At 43.5% G+C, this 18,774-nt stretch overlaps 1 protein-coding gene across 1 annotated transcript; it reads right to left on the reverse strand.

Moving 5' to 3' along the window:
- Positions 1-8,277: 8,277 nt before the first annotated feature.
- On the reverse strand, positions 8,278-10,040 carry MELLADRAFT_88472 (uncharacterized protein; the record flags this gene model as incomplete). Its single annotated transcript, XM_007411921.1, has 5 exons — positions 8,278-8,555; positions 8,618-8,912; positions 8,978-9,351; positions 9,434-9,513; positions 9,586-10,040. The coding sequence occupies 5 exons, from the start codon at positions 10,038-10,040 to the stop codon at positions 8,278-8,280; spliced, it is 1,482 nt and encodes a 493-aa protein (XP_007411983.1).
- Between the last annotated feature and the right edge of the window lie 8,734 nt (positions 10,041-18,774).

Raw genomic sequence — 18,774 nt, forward strand, 5'->3', positions numbered from 1 at the left:
TCCTCCACTCTTTTGTTTCGGTTGTGAATCTCCACCATGTTGACTGACAAATCTCTCTATCTACCAGTCAGGTATCCTCAGCGCTGGCGAACGAAACCTTTGCACTCTCATGACGCGATTCGCTAAGGACTTCAAGTCCGGCAAGAACGTCACCAGTGTGCCGAATCCGAGGGACTCTTCTCAAGTGCTGCTACTGAATACCGCTCGAATCCGGACCTGGGCCAACGACTGGGTGAGTTTGGTGGTTTGCGCCTTTGGCAAACTGGTGCGAGGTATCTGATCAGTCTTGATTATTCTGCAGGCTGACGGGATTCAAGGTGTCGATGAGGTGAACCCACCAATGACCCGTCCCGGTTTCCGTTGGATCCAGGCATCCGACTATGAAAAGGAGAAGAACACCCTTCTCGGCTTGACGACACCTGCCTCCGGGGTTCCCCAACCGCCTTCTACTGCCTCTGGGACGGTCGTCCATCACAATTACTATGGACAACCGTTCCCAGGTGCCCCACCTCCACCTGCCGGCCATCTCGGCGCAGGCGCTACCCCTCACTCCGCGGTTGCCAACGAGGGATCTCAACGTTTGTCGCCCCCGCCTGGAGCTCCTCCCAATTTTGAGTCATTCCTCCTGTTCGCCAGCATCCGGCCTGACTCGCAAAGGACCCGTCAAGCTTTGGCTAGTGAGGGTATCGACGATTTCCTTCGGTTGTTGGACCGTAGTACATACTCGTTGGCCAATTTTAGGTCCATGGGGATCTCTTTTGCTCACGCAGAAGACCTTTGGAAGGCTGTTCCCAAGTTTCTCATTCACCTGAAAGCTGCTCATTCCTCTTGAAGTTCTTTCCGTACCCACGTTTGTATGGATTGTTTGTTCCCCCAACCTCTTTCCTTTCTAATCATCTCGGTTGTAACCTTGTGTGTGTGGTGACGTTCAAGACTTGTGTTCTTTCTATTTTCATCTTGATCTTGACCCATGAGCGTTACGCTTGTTGATGGTTACTTGTTTGCTTCGATCGATCTCACTTGGTCCTATGACCTTTGATAATACACATCCCCTTTCACACTGCTGTCCCGAAAACAACGAAACACCTTTCATGTTGAGTATCGCCCCCCCAAATGAGATGAGAGATTTTTTTTGGCCCAAAAAAAAATTGACTTTGTTATCGATTGCACTTTGGATATCTCCAAAAGAGCTTTTCAATGAGCTCAATTCAAGTGACTCATTTTTAAAACTCACTACACATGGTCTCATATGTGGAAGGGCACCTTTGTGGCCGGAGAAAAATTCTTGGATGATATTTCACGCAAACACAATTCATTTGGGACCTTTACTAACTCGTGGTGAGCTACTAGACATTGAAACAGCGGAACAAACAAGGAAGAACCATGTGTGGACTAGACTACAGGAATCTAAAGAATGGTGCAACCTAGAGCCAATAACCACAAACAGCATACAAACGATGCATTAGAGCCCCAGTAAAAACGTGCCACGCCCTATCCATGATCACATCGATCTTTTCCGCAGCAGGGGTCCGAATTAGCTCCTGGGTCCGTCGGAGATGAGACTTCAACACACTGAAAGCCTTTTCAATGGGGTTGAGGTCGGGCGAGTAAGGCGGAAGGTACAACAGGCGGATCCCTCTCTCTTCAGCCAGCTCTGTGATCCGTCCGCCGTGATGGATACGTGCGTTGTCCATCACCAGGACGGAATTTGCTTCTGGATATCGATTCATTACCGGGAACTACAGGGAGGCGCAGGAAGAAGCGGGTTAGTGAGTTGCTGGAAATCGAAAAAAAAGGTGACTAACCAGCCAATGTTTCAAGAAGCCCTCAAAGTCGCGCCGAAGGAAGATTCCTTCTTGGCAGTCCACCGCCAGGACGCCGCCTCTGAAAATCGCAGGAAGAAGTGAAAAACGCCCGCTGCCTTGGGTCCAGGGCACCCTTGCAGTGCGATGACCACGTTTGGCGCGGCCAAACTGTCTTTGGAGAAAACGCTCTTGCACAGCACATTCATCTGCAGCATGGGTTCACAGTCAAAAGTTCCACATGTCAGTGGATGAGGATACAGTTGAAAGACATCGCTGAGGACTTACCTAGAAAGACCAGCATGTCAGGTGTCAAAGCGCCTACCGCGTGCAGATATTTGGCACGTTTTGTTGCACTTTGAGCCGGATGGACCGTCCGAGCCTTTTTTAGGGTGAGCTGAAGACGGTTCTTGAGGTCTTGGGCAATCGTATTAAGAGAGATCCAAGTGCCAGTTTGTCGGTAGACGGCGTGTCGGTACTCGTCCAGGTAAAGTCCCGGGTTGCCGTTGAGGAGCTCTAGCATGAAGTCCCTATCTTTGTCTGTCAGCTTGGTATTCCGGCCAAGCTGCTCGTAATCGGCAGGATTCCGAACCACTGAAGCTGTTTGTTGATAAAGTGCATGCCATTGGGAGATGGTACGCGCGCTAACCGTCGACTTCAGAATTCGTTGAACACACTGAATCGTCTTCCCGTCACGCAGGTGCTGGACTGCCAAGACCTTGATACCAACATCGTACTTTCCAGGTCGGACGGTTGGCCGAGTCCTCATAGCTGGCGACGATAGCACAGTGTCAGCGAGGTGGTATTGATATGGGAGATATGAGAGGGATCTTACCTGAACTAACGGTGAATGGGCGAGGCAGTGAAATCGGGATGAGTGAGGTGGTGGTTTGAGGTTGGGATGTTGACGTGGATAAACCCGGTCTGGAGACGGAATCCGTTACAAACGGTGTTGAACCTGGTTAACCTAGGTCTTACATGTGTACTACTACCAACGTATACAGGTCTGTATCCGCTGTACAGGGTGGTGGCGCAGCAACCAAAATCGCAAAAAATTTTGCGAACATGACAGGAAATTCATGAATAGCTGTACATTCAAAAGTGTCTATTTTGGTCTTTTTTTTTTGGCCAAAGCCAAAACCATACCTGTCACGCTGGTAAGTCTGAATTCAAAAAAATCTTTCTTGGCTTCAAAAAACCAAAACATACCTTTTTTGTGGGTACCTCAGCATTTTTTTGACCCTTGATCCATTCCAATTAGGACAGGTTCTTCAACCGGGGCTTTCCAGGGTCCTGGATGAACTCACATAACTTGAGAATACTCAATGATAGATAGTATTATTTTACAGCTTCTTGAGTAAATGGAATGAAGTGGGAAGAGCTGAGCTCCAGATCATCCACATGACTATAAATAGAATCATCATGAAGGCAAAGAGAAGGAAGGTAATGGAATCATTGCAAAGAAGACGGCACAGAAGTGCAATCACATGTAAGACAATGTCTTGCCCCTACTTTGCTAAACCTCTTCTTGTATCTAGAATAGGGCTATGACCTGGCCTCCCAAGCCTGCCCAATAATTTCTTGGAGGCAAGCGGTACACACCCCAGGTCAGCTGAGCTTGGCCTACAGAGCGCCAGGAGCCCCGCCACGGGCCCGGGCCCTGGTGTTTTTGGTCCTATCCCTTCAATACAGGCCCACAACATGCCATGGTTTGCTTGAAAATGCAGCCAAGCCTTTCCAGGGCCAGGCGGTACCGCGGGGCCAGGACATAGCCCTAATCTAGAAGCTCCACTGCTAGTGGCAGTGCTCATGTTGTGGGCGCGGCGCAAAAAACGTGAAAAAGTCGCGCCTGGTAGCGCCCCAAATCTTCAAAATGTGCAGGGGCGCACCCCATAGTTAGTCCGCGGGTTTTGGTCACCATCTCCATCAGAAATGCCTGAGGAGGAGTCAAGGACTCTGAGGAGTGTCCTTCATCTTGGTATTGAGATATTGGTCCAACAGTCTACACCACCAGGTCATTTTTTGTTGACCAACCGGCGGTAGGGCGTTTGAAGTTGAACCGGTGAGATCCGGTTCATACTTTGTGGGCCCACTACCCGGGCCCCGGTTTTGCAATGGTTTGATAAAACAAAGTTGATCAACCACCTGGTCAGCGGTTGACCAACGGTATTCCATCCAAACCATTGCACAACCATGGTGCTGGTCAACCTCCCCGCTGGTTCATTTATGAGCGGATGAGAAGTGGTTTTACAGCGGAGCTAAAACATTAGCTCAGAGTTTGGACTGAGTTAAGTGAAAGCTTAACAGTCCAAAATTTGTCCAACGCTTGTTCACCCTTGGTCATCTAAAACATCAAATCATCCTCAGACAATCTGGTCTCTTATTTCAAGTTTGATGTCCTCACCTTTTTCAAATTTGGAACCAATCACTCACTCAACACTAATTGTTTCACCACCACATCCTATTGATCCATCAATCAAAAACTCACTTAACAACATCAATCGAACAAAAGTGGTAATGGACCCGGCTCAAGTTCTTACAATTGAAAGACTTTCCAATTCATGTTGAATCAAATCACTTAAAACTTCAAGTCAATTTTTACGATTAGTCATCATTCTCTTCATAACTGACTTTAATTAGCCATTGAACAATTGGTCAATCGTTCACATTAACCACTTCTCTGGCATTGGTTCACACGGATTTTGGTAATCATCATCCAATCTTCATTTTCTTCTTCACCTATTCTCACTGTTTTGGATTCCTGATCATTTCTCCACTTCACTCTTTGTGCTCTGTCAGAGTCCCTCTCTCTTTGTTTGCCCAAACTATAGGTTAATAAATCGCTTTTGAAAATACTTGAACCACTTTTGGCAAACTCTACCCCATGCTCAACAGTCTTACTTCATATCGAATTTGATCCATCTCCATTTCCAAGACCTCAAGCAATCTTAAAAACAACTCAATATTTAACTTATTTACCACATTCAGGTTTTCAACATCAACACATAGCATTAGAACATGCATTAACATTAGTATATACATTAAACAGAACAAACCCCACCTTGTTTCTTTGGTACACCTATAACATATATCAGTTGAGAGAAGCTGACTCATACACTTACAACAGCTCAAGCCAAAATCAGATTAAAACATTGTCATCGAACAAAATCATAACCATTGATATTCTCATGTCTTGGATCTAATAATTAAACACTACAATCAGTTGAGATCAAACGATTCATTCAAATCGATTTTCAAACTCATTTCAATCCAAGTTCTACCAAAAGGAATCAAATGCAAACTTTTATGATGTTCTGGTCTCCAACGCGAGCTAGAATGTGTTTCTAAATGATTATCTTTGTCCTCTTGCCCCTGAACCATTTCAACTTTTTTTATCTCTCGTAGTCTATAGCTTCAGCTTGACATTCTCATTTTCATTATCTGGCCAACACTCAGGGCCCTAACTTGTATCTTATTTTTGACACACACAGCTCCCACTTGTATCTTATAGCTGTCATCATTGTATTGTTCTAGCATCGTCTCAAAATGTGATACCTGTGTTTTCAGTGCAATGAGTGGCTCAGCCTGGTCTCCTTCAATCTGAACACCATGACACATAGACCAACATGTGCATTATGATGTAAAAATGGGTTTCAACCACTTGAGAGTTGTTGAACAAGAGCAAGGGGTACTGCAAGCCAACCTGACTTGAGCAGCACAACCGGGCATTTTCCACTCATCATCGGGTTTTTCTCTGGTGGAACCCGGCTGAAAAACCGGGGGGAAACCCCCGTTGAAACACAGTTGGGAGGAACTCGTTCAAAACAAGTTCTTCCCCAGTCAGAGACAAACCGGAAATCAACCGGGGAAAAATCCGGTTGATGCACCGAAATAGTGACCTGGTGGTGTACCTCACTCTGAGCTGTTGTTGCTTGACGACAGAGTCTTGTCCCAAAGATGTAAGCACTCGCTGTAAGAGTTTCATGCGGATAGAGTCGCAGTTGAATTCCATTCATCGTGATATGTATCTCTTGCAATCTACCTTGCAATCAATGACTAGAATGGCGTGCCTGACGCGCCCCGCTGGGGCCCGCGCCACTCCAATTGAGTTTTTTTGCGCCTGGGCGCGCCCGTTTCAAAAAGGACGCGCCCACAACATGAGGCAGTAATGCACCGACCCGGTCCTGACCCGGGGCCGCCCCCCCTCTGGCCGGGTCGACCCGGCCCCAGCCATGGAATTTGCTCGAAAAAGCAAAAAAAAGCCAAAAAAAAACCTTGTATAAAAATTCTGATCTACACCGCATTGAATTTGTGCTTGTTTATCCTTTACTCAACAAGATCTCGAAGTATGGCATCGAAAAAACGCCCTTGCCGCACTTCGCCCAACCCTTCTACCCCAATAATTCTATCGGACACTGAAGAAGATCCATCACAATCAAGGTCTTCCCAGGTCGCGAAATCTACCAAATCAAGCACTTCAACATCGGTCAAGGTCACCCAGAATCAGAAGTCTTGGGTTTGGAAGTACTTCAAGACCGATATAGTTCAAGGCACCTGTGCCTTACAGTTTGCACGATGAAATACCGAAGCGTATGTAAAAAAGCATACGGCTTCGTACCGTACAGCCGTCTACAGCTCACCCAGTCGACTGGAAGCCACGTTTTCAAACCCGACAAGCACACTGCAGACTAGTCTGCTCACCCAAATTTGGAACTCACACACCAAGTCAGCTCAGACTGGTCTGGAAATGTCCAGACCAGTCTGACACAGCACACTACACAGTCAAGTCAGCTGTTTGCAACTCGCTTTCAACTACGGTTGAATTGCAATTTTGCAGAGCTTCGCCCAGTCCCTATTGCCTGCAACCCATCATCGATTCAGACTGGTCTGCAAGACCCTGTACTAAACCTCACCAGCGCATCTACAGACTAAGTCTGGTACTCTCACTCTATCCTTATATCAGACTGGTCTGGGCTCAACTCAGATGCCGAATTATTTTGATTTGGAGAACAACCCACCCTATGTATCATGATTGTACAATAGTGTTAACCTTGACCGGTGTCACGCCATTTCGACGTGATTCCTATTCCATCAACGTTTTCACCCTAGGCCTTGCACTTTTTGACTTCATCAGAGTCATTAAGCAGATTACTGTCAACCTTTGATCAATTTGGTTGTTAACCAACTCTACATATAGCATTTTTCGTTTTGATTTTTTTTGAAATGTTATCTCGACTCGATTAGTGTATAGATCAGTGTATATTAAGACCCTTATTCAGAATCAACTGAAAGGAAATTATTCACCCTTCAACAGATTTTAAAAAGATTGAAACAAGCAATCTCTTCATTGGTTAAGCAATAGTGGGCACAGATTATAGTCACACTGAATAACTTGCATTTGAGTGATTCTTGGTTCAAAGTCTTTTAGAATCTTGTGAGTTATCCTTTGGTCATCACATTTTTTGGATTCAGCGTGATCAATTCACCAATAGGTTCCTCGTGGAAGATTCTTGGTGTCCTTGACACAATAACAAAGAGTATTTGATTGATTCGTTTCTGTAGATTTTCAGATTAACACTGACATGATTGGTTTCGTGGTTCTCTTGGAACTTTTTGTTTTCACGAACCAAAGTACATATGTATTTGATGATTGGTTTATCTTGAAGTTCCCTTGAGAACTGAGCTGAAATGGTCTGACGTTTTCGGGGCATAATAATGACAACTCAACCAAGTAAATATACATACAGTCGTTTTCAAAAAGCTTGCCGCTAATTCACCGCCAAATCGCTCGAGTTTTGCGGGCAAATTTCGGCAAGCTTTTTGAAAACGACTGTAGTATGTATCAAGTATATACATATCTTGCGTGATCCAAGCGTGCGAGATGCTGTGAGCCTCGAGGGACTTCTTTTGAGGTTGGACAGTACTTACATAATCTCAAAGTCCCATGCTGACGACTGCAGCGAGAGGTAGCAAGTGTTGTGCAGGTGCTTTATTGGTTCAAAATTGAATACCAATACATAACAGCAGAACAGAGCAGTCTGACTTTGGGAACCAACAAGCATACATGAATACTTAAGGACAGTTGAATCTAATGTATGTCTTATTACATTTGATCAACATCTTTCTTCAAGACTTGAGTTTTTTAAAAACTTGCAGACGATGTGCAAAGCATGTAATGAAAAGAAATTGGTATTTGGGATTTTATCGCTTGTCTATCACCATTATCACAACAATAAATTCACAACAAGGATAAAAAAAGGTCACGGCAATGATATAATAAGATCACAGTGACAACGATCTACAATACCACCAGGAACATAAAGAACATGAGACAACCAACTGATAGATATCACCTTCATTTTAAGCAATTCCGTTGTTGTTGGAAAAAGTACCCAAACCGCTGAGAAGCTGGATTTCCATCGGCTGTACTTGCAGCAGGTGCAACTGAAGTCAAAGTGGTTTCATTCAGATCAAATCAACTTGAAGCGGCTGCATCTGCATCCACCGTTGTTGCTGCAGGTGATGGCTGAATATTGACAGCTTTCACCTTAAACTTCTTTGTATCGATGTCACTGAGCCAGTGACGTCGTGCCTTCGCGTCCATCAAGCTAAAACCCTTCATGAATTCTTCTTCCGTCATCGTCGAATCTGCATCGCGTTCAATTGTAACCTTTATTTTTTGTTCTTTGATGGCTTCAAGTGGATTGGCCACACAGGGAAAGCCCTGACGCGGGACTTCTCCAAGTACAGATTCTACATACAAATATCAACAAGATTAGGTTATGTACTGAAACATCAATGAATATATATCTTACTGAGCAGATCGTTCAACTTTGCACGCAGATTCTTCTTGTCAATGTCAGATTGATTGTTGGAAGTTTTCTTGGTCTGAGACGACTTGTTTGCTGCCACAACGCCCTTTATTTCTTCAAAGGTTGATCCATGTTGGCAATAGATGGGAAACACAGTTTGCAGTTCGGCCTTTGCATCCACCCACTGAGAGAGTTCGTCGCGTGTAGTGTACTCGCGACACCATCCCGACCCTGAGCCGTTACTACTACAAGCAATTAGATAATAATCCGTACCAAATAGCTGATGGTCGCGTGCAAGCTGAAATATCATCATAGTGAGAAGGGTGAAAAGCAAGATGAAACAAAGCTGGAAAAAAAACTCACCTGTATTGCTATCTTTTTGATAGATTGAAGGGAGCGCTTCTCCTCTTTGCAAGCTGATGCCGCAGGCGTGTTCAACTTTCGATCCTTTTCAACCTTGTCCTTATCCACAAGCTTGTCGTACAGGGGCCGATATCGAAGCTCTTCTTCTTCACTAAGTTTTGGAATCTCAGGAACCAGGGTTGAAACGTCGCCAAAGACTCCATCGTCTTCGGTTATGGTGATAGCTGAGTAATCTGGATAACCACCAAGAGCATAGAAAACTCTGGAAGTAAACACGTCGTATTGGTCATCATCGAGGGCTTGATAAGTTCGAGAGTTCACTTGGTTACGACTGGTGAGTTGATCCGAAGCATTTGGGTCTCCTCGTGGTGGCACTAAGATGAGTATTGAGCAAATCGATCAAAGATACAAAAGTTGTTAGTATTTGATACATGATTTGGAATTGGATGAACCTACTTGAAACCTTGTTGGCGTCAATTGCAAAGCTTAACCATCGGTGCCATGGGTTTTCGCCGTGTGTTCCACCTAGCAATCCCCTGTAAATTTGATATAGTGGATAAAGAAATTGAGGAAATTGAAGTGTAAGATTTGAATACAGACATACTTACAAAGAACGCTTCAGCTTTTTGATACCAACACCTGATACCATTGCGATCATGTGTAGAGTATGATCCAGGTCTTCAAGAATAGCCTGTCCTTCCGAGATCACAGCTGCACTCAGTTGATGATTTGATTTTTTTTGCTTATCAAGTTGTGCCTGAATGCGAGCAAGGGGCCAGTCTTTCTTAGCTTGATGGTAATTCTGTAAGGTAATTTCATCAATTTCTAATGATTGATTGACAGACAATGAGTGATTTGATTGCTGGGTTGTACGTGGTGTTGGAAGATAATCAAGATCTTGATTGAGGGCAGATGGCGCAATATCGGCACCAGCGGTGTTGCGCCCTACACGTCGTGGTCGTTTTGCAGCCGGCAAGTCACCTGAAGGCGTTTGCGAGGCTGGCTGCTGTTTGGAATTGGTCCGAGTAGAACGGGTGACTCGCTCAGGTGGTGGAGGTGACATAACAACTAGATGTGTTGATGGGATTGGCGGTTCGGAGTTGAAGTGATGAATTCGGTTAAACAAATTGAATCCGTGTAAAAAGGAAAGATCTCAGCGAATGACTTTCACTGAATTTGTGAAATCACTGACTGGTGTGTAGTTACAAATCACAGATTTTGACGCATGTATATTCATGTCACAGTATTGTAACTCACCAAAGCAAGGAAGGTCTAATCCATGCTCTCTCCCATGTTGACCAACACTCAATGCTTCTATATATACATCAATATAGGCAATAACCTCATATCAACACAAATGATACTTTTTGATTGTATATTGGGAAAATATTGTGTAGTGACTACCCATAGATGGATGTGATAGTATAGTTTTGGCTTTGTGAATATATAAATCAAACAAATACCTGGAGCAGTGTGGAATCAAGAGATACATTACATTCATGTGAGATATTGGGGAATTCAAGTGATGCTTAGATAATCAATCTATATAGATAGATAAGGAAACTACTGTCTTTAATTCTTTTGCATCACTATTTGACCTATTTGCGGGAGCACACTTCACTAATGAAACATTTTTTAGTGGTGTGCAAACATAAATACTGAAGGTTTGATTAATTCTTGCATTAATGCGCACTCAAATTAACCAAATGCAAAAGTTCTCACACCAACCAAAGAACCATTTATAGCCTGATCATTGACCCTGTTGCAGTCTTCAAGCCATTTTGTGGAAACACATTTCATCAATGAAACTTTTTCAAATTGTGCGCAAGTTGGACTTATGAAGCATTTTCAGGATGCTGGAAGTTTGGGCATTAAACTAATTTAATTTCTAAAGCTCATATACCTACCAAATAACCACTTAAATCATTGTTATTGACCCCGTTGCAGTATCAAAGCCAATCTTTGGAAACACATCTCATGAAAGAAACTTTTTCAAATTGTGTGCAATTTGGACTTATGAAACATTTTGAATGCTGGAATTCTGGGCATTAAACCAATCAAATTGCCAAAGCTCACACACCTACAAAAGAGCCACTTATAGCCTCATGGGTGAGATTTGACCCTGACTGTTGATTCATGTAGTGTAAGTAAACAAATTGTTTGTGGAGAGAAGCCAAAAATTGACTTGGATCCATAATCCTGGACTATAGCCCTTTGAAATAATAAACTTTTTTTTGGGTGGTCACATCACCCATATTTTTCCCCAATTTCCATAGGCGGTCATATTATTGCCCACTAGATCAACATCAGTTGATGTGCTTTCAATTTGTAAAATGCTACTCAAAATTCATTGGTCACTGATCATCTTGTAAGCTATTACACTGCAATAATTTTCCACAACATCAAATCCACAACTGCCAAACAGATATGATTCATGATAACTGCTGGGCTGTATAACTCAATCTTGATGAGTCCTCACTTCATGTTTTACATTAAACTTCCAAGAGGTAAATCTTGCAAATTTAAATTCAGCAACTGTTCATCAGTCACAGGCATGAGTGTGGGAGAATTATCTATCAAAGAATCATGATCAAAAAGATCTATTTTGCCAAGGAATATCTATATCTCTTGTCATTCAAAAGACAGATAATAATGTCTTTCTTGGAGAGATACTTATTCAAGAGGTGTTCATTAATTTCCATCCAAGTGGGTAAATCAACTCTCAATCCACATATCTTTCACCCATTAAGACTTCCAATGGTTCAAGAGCTGTGTCAGTCACGGTGGTTCAGATGTTATTCATTTATGTACTCAGGTAATGATAGTTGATGATTCTCAATTCAGGTACTTTGAAGTTCTCAGTGCCAACTTCACAATGTATTAGTGAGATGTTATTGATATCATGAGTCATCCAGGAGTGAGAGTCAATACCAACTCTCTCTTTGGTCAGAACGGATTCTAAAGGTGAAAAGCTGCTCTGCGAATAATTTATCCAGCAACGGTCCAAAAATCTGTTGTTGAAATCCTTGGTGAAATCAAACCACTTGGATCCCCAGTAACAATGGACAACGGTAGGATAGCATCAGGCCGTTTACTCAACTGATAAACCATCTGAATGTAGGCTAACTCCCAATTGGGATTGGAGGCTGGACCACCTCTCTACATAGCGTTTGCCCCATTGAGATAGTAAGTTTATTCAAGTCAAACCTTTCAGTCGATCCTGGTCAACCCTTTTGATCCATTCATCACTTTCTTTCAATTACCATTCCTTAAACTACACATTCCAACTCAACTCTACACAAATGGGCAAACATGGTCGCAACATACCTTGTCCAACGGGCGGCGTCAAAAGACCAAAGAATCCTGAGACTGAAGCAACTCGCGCGAAGGCCGAACGAGACAAAGTCAAGTTGGAGTGGGGTCAGAAAAGATGTGAAGAAATTATTCAAGCAATCAACCCCCCTCTTCCTGACCCCAAGCAATCCGCCTCATCACAGAACGAAGATATATACCAAGATGAAGGTCTATTGAACCACCCAAATCATGATTCAGATGATGATTTCATAGATAATGAGAACGCAAATCAAATAGTTCCAGCCAGCTTAACTCAGTTGATCACAGGTGATACATACAAGCATCAGCGTCTACAAGAGGATGCTCAATGGAAAGAAATTATGCAGCAAGTCTTCATTGCTTTTATGCAAGGCTCTCAGCGCACATCAAGCTGGGGAAATGATTCATTGTGGTCCCATGACTACAATGACAAAGAGCCATGTTCCTGTGGACCAAGGCTTAAGCGCACTCGTGCAGTGGATACTATTGATCTAATCTGTAAGTCGATGATTTAAATTTTGATGATCCAAATTTGTCAGTTCATAATGCTGAATGACTGGAATCCAGTTCGCCGGAAGATCACTGTGCAGTTCTGTGGTTGTACATCTGATCAAGTGCGATTGATAAGGCTGGGCTACTTGGGAGGAACACCGAAGTCTCCTGAGACTGCCTTCTCTTTAAGGCTCCTTCGTTTTTATCACATTTTGTGGAAGTATTGTAATTCAAATATTCAGCCATTTGCACTGATGATAGACGAATATCTGGACGCTTTCAATCCTCTGTTATTGGTGGAAGGAACACAAGAGGTGTGATTTGATTGTGATTAACTGATTAATAAAGTAGAACTTGATATGTACTAACACAGTTTCGGAACAGCCTTGACTCTGGCGCAAACCACTTTCAGGAGCTGTAACATGCTATCGCCAGATACTCAAAGGTATAGAAGAACTTGAGAATCATGCGCTAAACCTTACCCCCTTGGAACGACTCGCCGCAAATCGCCCTCGTTGTTTTGGTCCCTCCGGTGAATGTGGAATACAAAAAGGTCCACAATATATTGTATGTGTTGATGGAAACTTCCAGCAACGGCGTCATGAGAAAGCCAGTCGAAACTTTGAGGAGATCTCGCTTTCAGTTCCTTCTGTATTTATGCCAGCAGCAAAAGTCGCGGAATGGGAGCCCCAAGTAACAGGGAATGTGCGAACGGATGTGCCGCTGGTTCAGTAACTACAGCTAATCTAAAATTACACACAGGACTAATAATTCTTGCTGCTATAGGACCCATGTACACAGCAGCATACGGCTGCTGAAGACAGGCGAAATGCTTCCAGCTGGAAAGGTAGTGAAGAAACAGGCTTAATCGGGTTAGCTTGTCGTCACGACCACATGATCAAAATGGTGAATATCATTCGAAGTGGTGAAAAGTAGGCCCCGATCTTTTCTAAGCGCTTGTGTAAGTTGGTACTAATGGGGTTATCAGGGCCTATTTCGTGCACGCTTTGCTGGGAGAATTGTTCGCGTCAGTCATGGAAGCCAAATCAGACACAAACAAGGCTGGTGTGGCGCTTTTATATGATATTGGTTGTACCTTAGAAAAAGGTGTGATCAAAGTAAGTTCTTTAACATGTTACCACAGCTTCCATATGGTGAGACTTACGAGTTTTTTCAGAACAACTTATTCATAACCGAGCGTTCAGATGATCGTTTGAAGTTTGGTACAAGCGCTTTTCACGCGTATGTACATCAGTGGTCATGCCAGCTTCAATATAACCCGCGGCTCAATGCTGGTTGGGGACTTTCAGATGGTGAGGGCTTGGAACGCGAATGGTTCAAGATCTCTCCACTGGTTAGTTCCCTTCGATGGGCTAGTAGTCAAACCCGTATGGATGCTTTGCATCTGAAACTGCAGCACAGAAACTGTATATCTCGTAATAAAGCTGGTGGGCTCCTTTCATTTAGAGTTTTCTGCACCAGACTGATCACACTTATAATTGATGTCCCTGTTCTACAGCGAAGTCGGTATTACACAAGTTGAAGGTAGCCGAAACAAGACTCAGCAATGCTCGTAGTGTGCTCCGCGAATTGGAGTCAATTAAAGGTCTCACAGTTCAATATCTATCTGAACAGTGGGAGTGCCAGAAAACTTGTCAGTCAGAGATCATGGAAAACAACACCATGAAAGAACTAAAGGTTCAAGTAGCGCGCCTGATCGAACTTGAGGAGGAATTCAAAGAAGCTCAGTGAGTAATTACATATTTGTATTTGCACAATACAAAACTTCTAGTTGAACACTTGTAGTTTTGATGTGTGATAGTAAGCAACTTAAGAAACTTCGGTGTCAAAGACGAAGAACTATGTCTCAAGAGGAGCATGATGCCCTGCGAGAACTACCTTTGTCACTTGTGGTTCTAGAAGAATCAATAGCAGAAATCGTCACGGACTTGGGAGGCGATGAATATAGAGATTTACCCGAAGTTAAAGGTTAGATAGGAGATTACGATATTTCATTATTGTTAATACTCACTATATTTCTCTTAGATGCTTGTGCTTGAAATGTCATGAAGATCCGAATTGCAAAAGAAAAGCTATATGAAGCTGCAGTGGGAAAGATAGAGTGGCCAAAAAAGTGGGACAGACCAGGTATTGGTGAGTGACACGTATGATCGATACTTTCATTTCAAGAATTGATTCTTTTTGTGCATAGGGACTTCGGATCAACCGAGATACAAGAGAGTCATGGAAACAAGAAATAAGGCCTTAGCCCAGAAGTACACTACATACAAAAACCTTGTTGAAAGCTATCACAACAATTACCCTGATCGTCAAGCTCTACAACTACCATCGCTTGACGAGGTGAAGAGATTAGACATAGCCGACCCGTTTTGGAACATTGGGCACCTTAGACATCCCCAAGAGGCTTGGGCAGTAGATGATCCTACTCAGATTGGCATTGACGCCTTTCGGTCAGGATGAAGTGCTGATGAAGAAACTGAGCGGATTGCTTGTGAGGTGCAACATATGATGCGGTCCAGTCTCCAAATGGAAGAGAGGCTTTCGGCGCTATATGATTTGAGTCAACTTTGTGCGTGCTTGCAATCCTCTACCTTGTGACAAAAGTCTTGCTAACATATTTCTCATGAGTATTAGCTTGGGAAGATGCAGCTCCTGATGAAAGACAACCACTACAGTGGGTCGTGCGAAATGGCCTGGTATCGAGATCAAATTGGGAGCTAAGTCAAAACGTACTGAAGGCATTACATAGTCAGCTAACGTTGAAGTATTGCCGGACTTGGATGGTGTGGAACACTCACCTTCCATCACTACTTCGAGAAACAGCCCAGTATTCAGTTGAGCCACCTGAAAGTGTCACAAGGTTGGCTTTGAGGTGGGATGCTTTGGTTGAAAGGTCGGGTCAAATTTGGGATCAGATTGTTCAGTGCCGTTCGCTTCCTGCCCAGCAACTTGATGAGTTTGAGATAATAGAACATAGAATCTTATTGCGAGATGAAGATCTGGAATTTGATATTGTAAATGATGAGGTAATAGACGTGGCTGTGGACGCCCTGTGATCATGACTTGTCTTGAAACTTGTGTGTGTGAATTTATCATGTAGTCTCTTTTGTTGAATTGAGAATTCTGGAAAAATCTTGGTTTGAGAAAGATTGAAGTCGGGAGTGAGCTGAGTCCACCGAGCGAGCGACCTTTTGTTGACTCAGTGAAGATTTGTTGGAAGACTCCTGATTTGATGGTGGCTTGGGTCCGTCGATTTTGAATCGGTACGCCCACTTATATTCTTGATTTGATTTGAACCATTGGTTGATCAAACATGCTTTGAAAGATTGTGCCTTTGAGGTTGAAGCCCACACCGCTCCTTCTGTAGCAACCTTAACAATAGTAGGGATTGGGCGGACACTGCTTGTTGGTGTCCCAAGCTGCAGTTCAAATTCAATTCAATCCAAAAATGACTGGATATCAGCCACTGTTCAAACGATATCAAAGCCAGCGATTTTTATTTTTCATTTTTTTGGAAGAAAAAAAAGCTGTGTGGCGTGACAATAAGAGCAGCATCCCTCTTGAGCCTACTCGCCTACACCAGCTTAAAAACACTCGTCCGGCCAAACAAGCAGCCTTTTCAAAAGCCTCTTTGTTTGGCTGGCTTAATTCCTGTCACAGGTATCCGCCGGGTAGCTCAGTAAAATGAATCAGGTGAATCAGTGACATCTATTTTGATATGAGTAGCCAAGTTCCGACAACTTCGATGGCGCCAGATCCGCTGGCTACAACTTGGTCGAACTTTTCGCCCAATCCCTAGTATCAACTGCCTAGTTGACACTAGTGCCAAGGTTGCCAAAGAAGGAGAGGTGTACCAATCAAAGCTTTGTGTGGGGTGAGTTATGTATGAGAAAAACATTTGGTACCCGTTGAATGGTGGTTGAAGTATAGCTGCACTGCTAATAATGAAAAAACTGAGAGGAAAAACTTTTCATTCCAGACCAGTCTGGTGTGTAGATGAGCTCGTGTGGTTGGAGCACAGACTGGTGTGGCTGGCTTTGGATCAGACCAGTCTGCATGGCTGTATATGTAGAGTGCATACCAGACTAGTCTGGTGTAGGGCATACCAGACGTCTGTAGATGCGCTGGTGAGGTTTAGTACAGGGTCTTGCAGACCAGTCTGAATTGATGATGGGTTGCAGGCAATCAGACTCGTCTGTAGTTGACTTGACTGTGTAGTGTGCTGTGTCAGACTGGTCTGGACATTTCCAGACCAGTCTGAGCTGACTTGGTGTGTGAGTTCCAAATTTGGGTGAGCAGACTAGTCTGCAGTGTGCTTGTCGGGTTTGAAAACGTGGCTTCCAGTCGACTGGGTGAGCTGTAGACGGCTGTACGGTACGAAGCCGTATGCTTTTTTACATACGCTTCGGTATTTCATCGTGCAAACTGTAAGGCACAGGTGGTTCAAGGTGCAGTCAAATATATTTGTCAGGCAGCTAAACCTGCTGGCAGTCATCAAATTTGCAGAGCCAAGATGACCCCCGATAAAAGTCAGAGCACCAAGTCTTTATCACGACATCTTGAACGTCATCACCAGATCTCCTCTACCACCAATATCCAACAAGGCACAATGAAGTCATTTCTTGAAACTGGGACTATTCAAAAGGTAATGTTTGAAAACAAGAAGATTCTTTTTTTTTCTTGTTCATCTGTCTATCTGTTCATTTCCCTTTTCTTCATATGTTTATCATTTTGTTTTCCTTACTTTTACTTTCTTGATTTTACATCTTTTTAATTCTTTTAGCTTCCAAAGCTCTCTCGCGAATCTCTCAAATTCCAACTTGTCAAATTGATTGCGAACTGCGAATTGCCGGCCACCGTTGTCAATCGTGAAGAGTTCAAGGATCTCCTCCGGATTGCTAATCCGGACATCAGTCCTATTCTTGTTGGTTCGGATTGTGTGATGGAGACTGTCAAGATTCAGTTCCGTGTGTGTCGCAACCTTCTCATCGACGTATTGGACAAAGCGCTCACTGTCAATATCACCTGCGACGAGTGGACTTCTTCAAATCATGTCTCAATACTCGGAATAACTGCTCACTGGATTGGCAAAAAATACCAATTGCAAGAGGTTATCTTAGCTATGCAGGAGATTGAAGGATCAAAGTCGGGTGTCAACCTTGCTAATTACTTTATTGATGTTCTTCGAAAGTTCCAGATTGATGATAAAATCCATTGCGTCACCGCTGACAACGCATCGACTAACGGAGCGATGGCACGAGAGATAGCAAACAACATCGATGATTTTGACAAAGACACGAACTTACTTGGTTGTGTCACTCACGTTATAACCCTTGTTGCTTGGGCTGGGTTGGCTGTGTTTTCAAAGAATTTGGGCAAGACAACTTCTGTCAACATAGAAGACATCCTCGAGGACGATTCCTTCAATCATCTTGATGCTCCAGGAGCCCTCAGTCGTCTAATGGGGTTCATCACGGCAATTATGAAGACTCCGAAGCGCAAGAAGTCTTTTGAAAAGCTTGTTGAATCTGAGCTTGGTTGCAGTCTTGGCCTTGTACAAAACGTTGAAACTTGTTGGAATTCTGATCTCATGGCCCTCAAGAGAGCGCTTGAACTCAAGAACGTAATCGATTTGAAATGTTCAAGAGACCCCAAAATGGCCAAGTTTTCCCTTACAGCTGCCGAGTGGGAATTGATTGCCCATCTGACTCGCTTCCTTGAACCATTTGAAAAAGCCACAAATATGCTTTCTCAATCATCCTACACAAGCATCAATGCTGTCTTGCCTGTATATGAGTGGCTCGACTTTCAACTTGACAAGGTCAGCAAATAGTTTTACATTGATCATCTTCAGTGTTTGCTAATTTTTGGTGTTCCTAGGCTTTAACTTTGTTAGAAACTCATCCGATTCGACCAGCTATTGCTCCGATGAAGAAAAAGCTTACTGATTA

The sequence above is a fragment of the Melampsora larici-populina genome, assembly GCF_000204055.1.
Source record: "Melampsora larici-populina 98AG31 unplaced genomic scaffold MELLAscaffold_27, whole genome shotgun sequence".
NCBI classification, from domain to species: domain Eukaryota; kingdom Fungi; phylum Basidiomycota; class Pucciniomycetes; order Pucciniales; family Melampsoraceae; genus Melampsora; species Melampsora laricis-populina.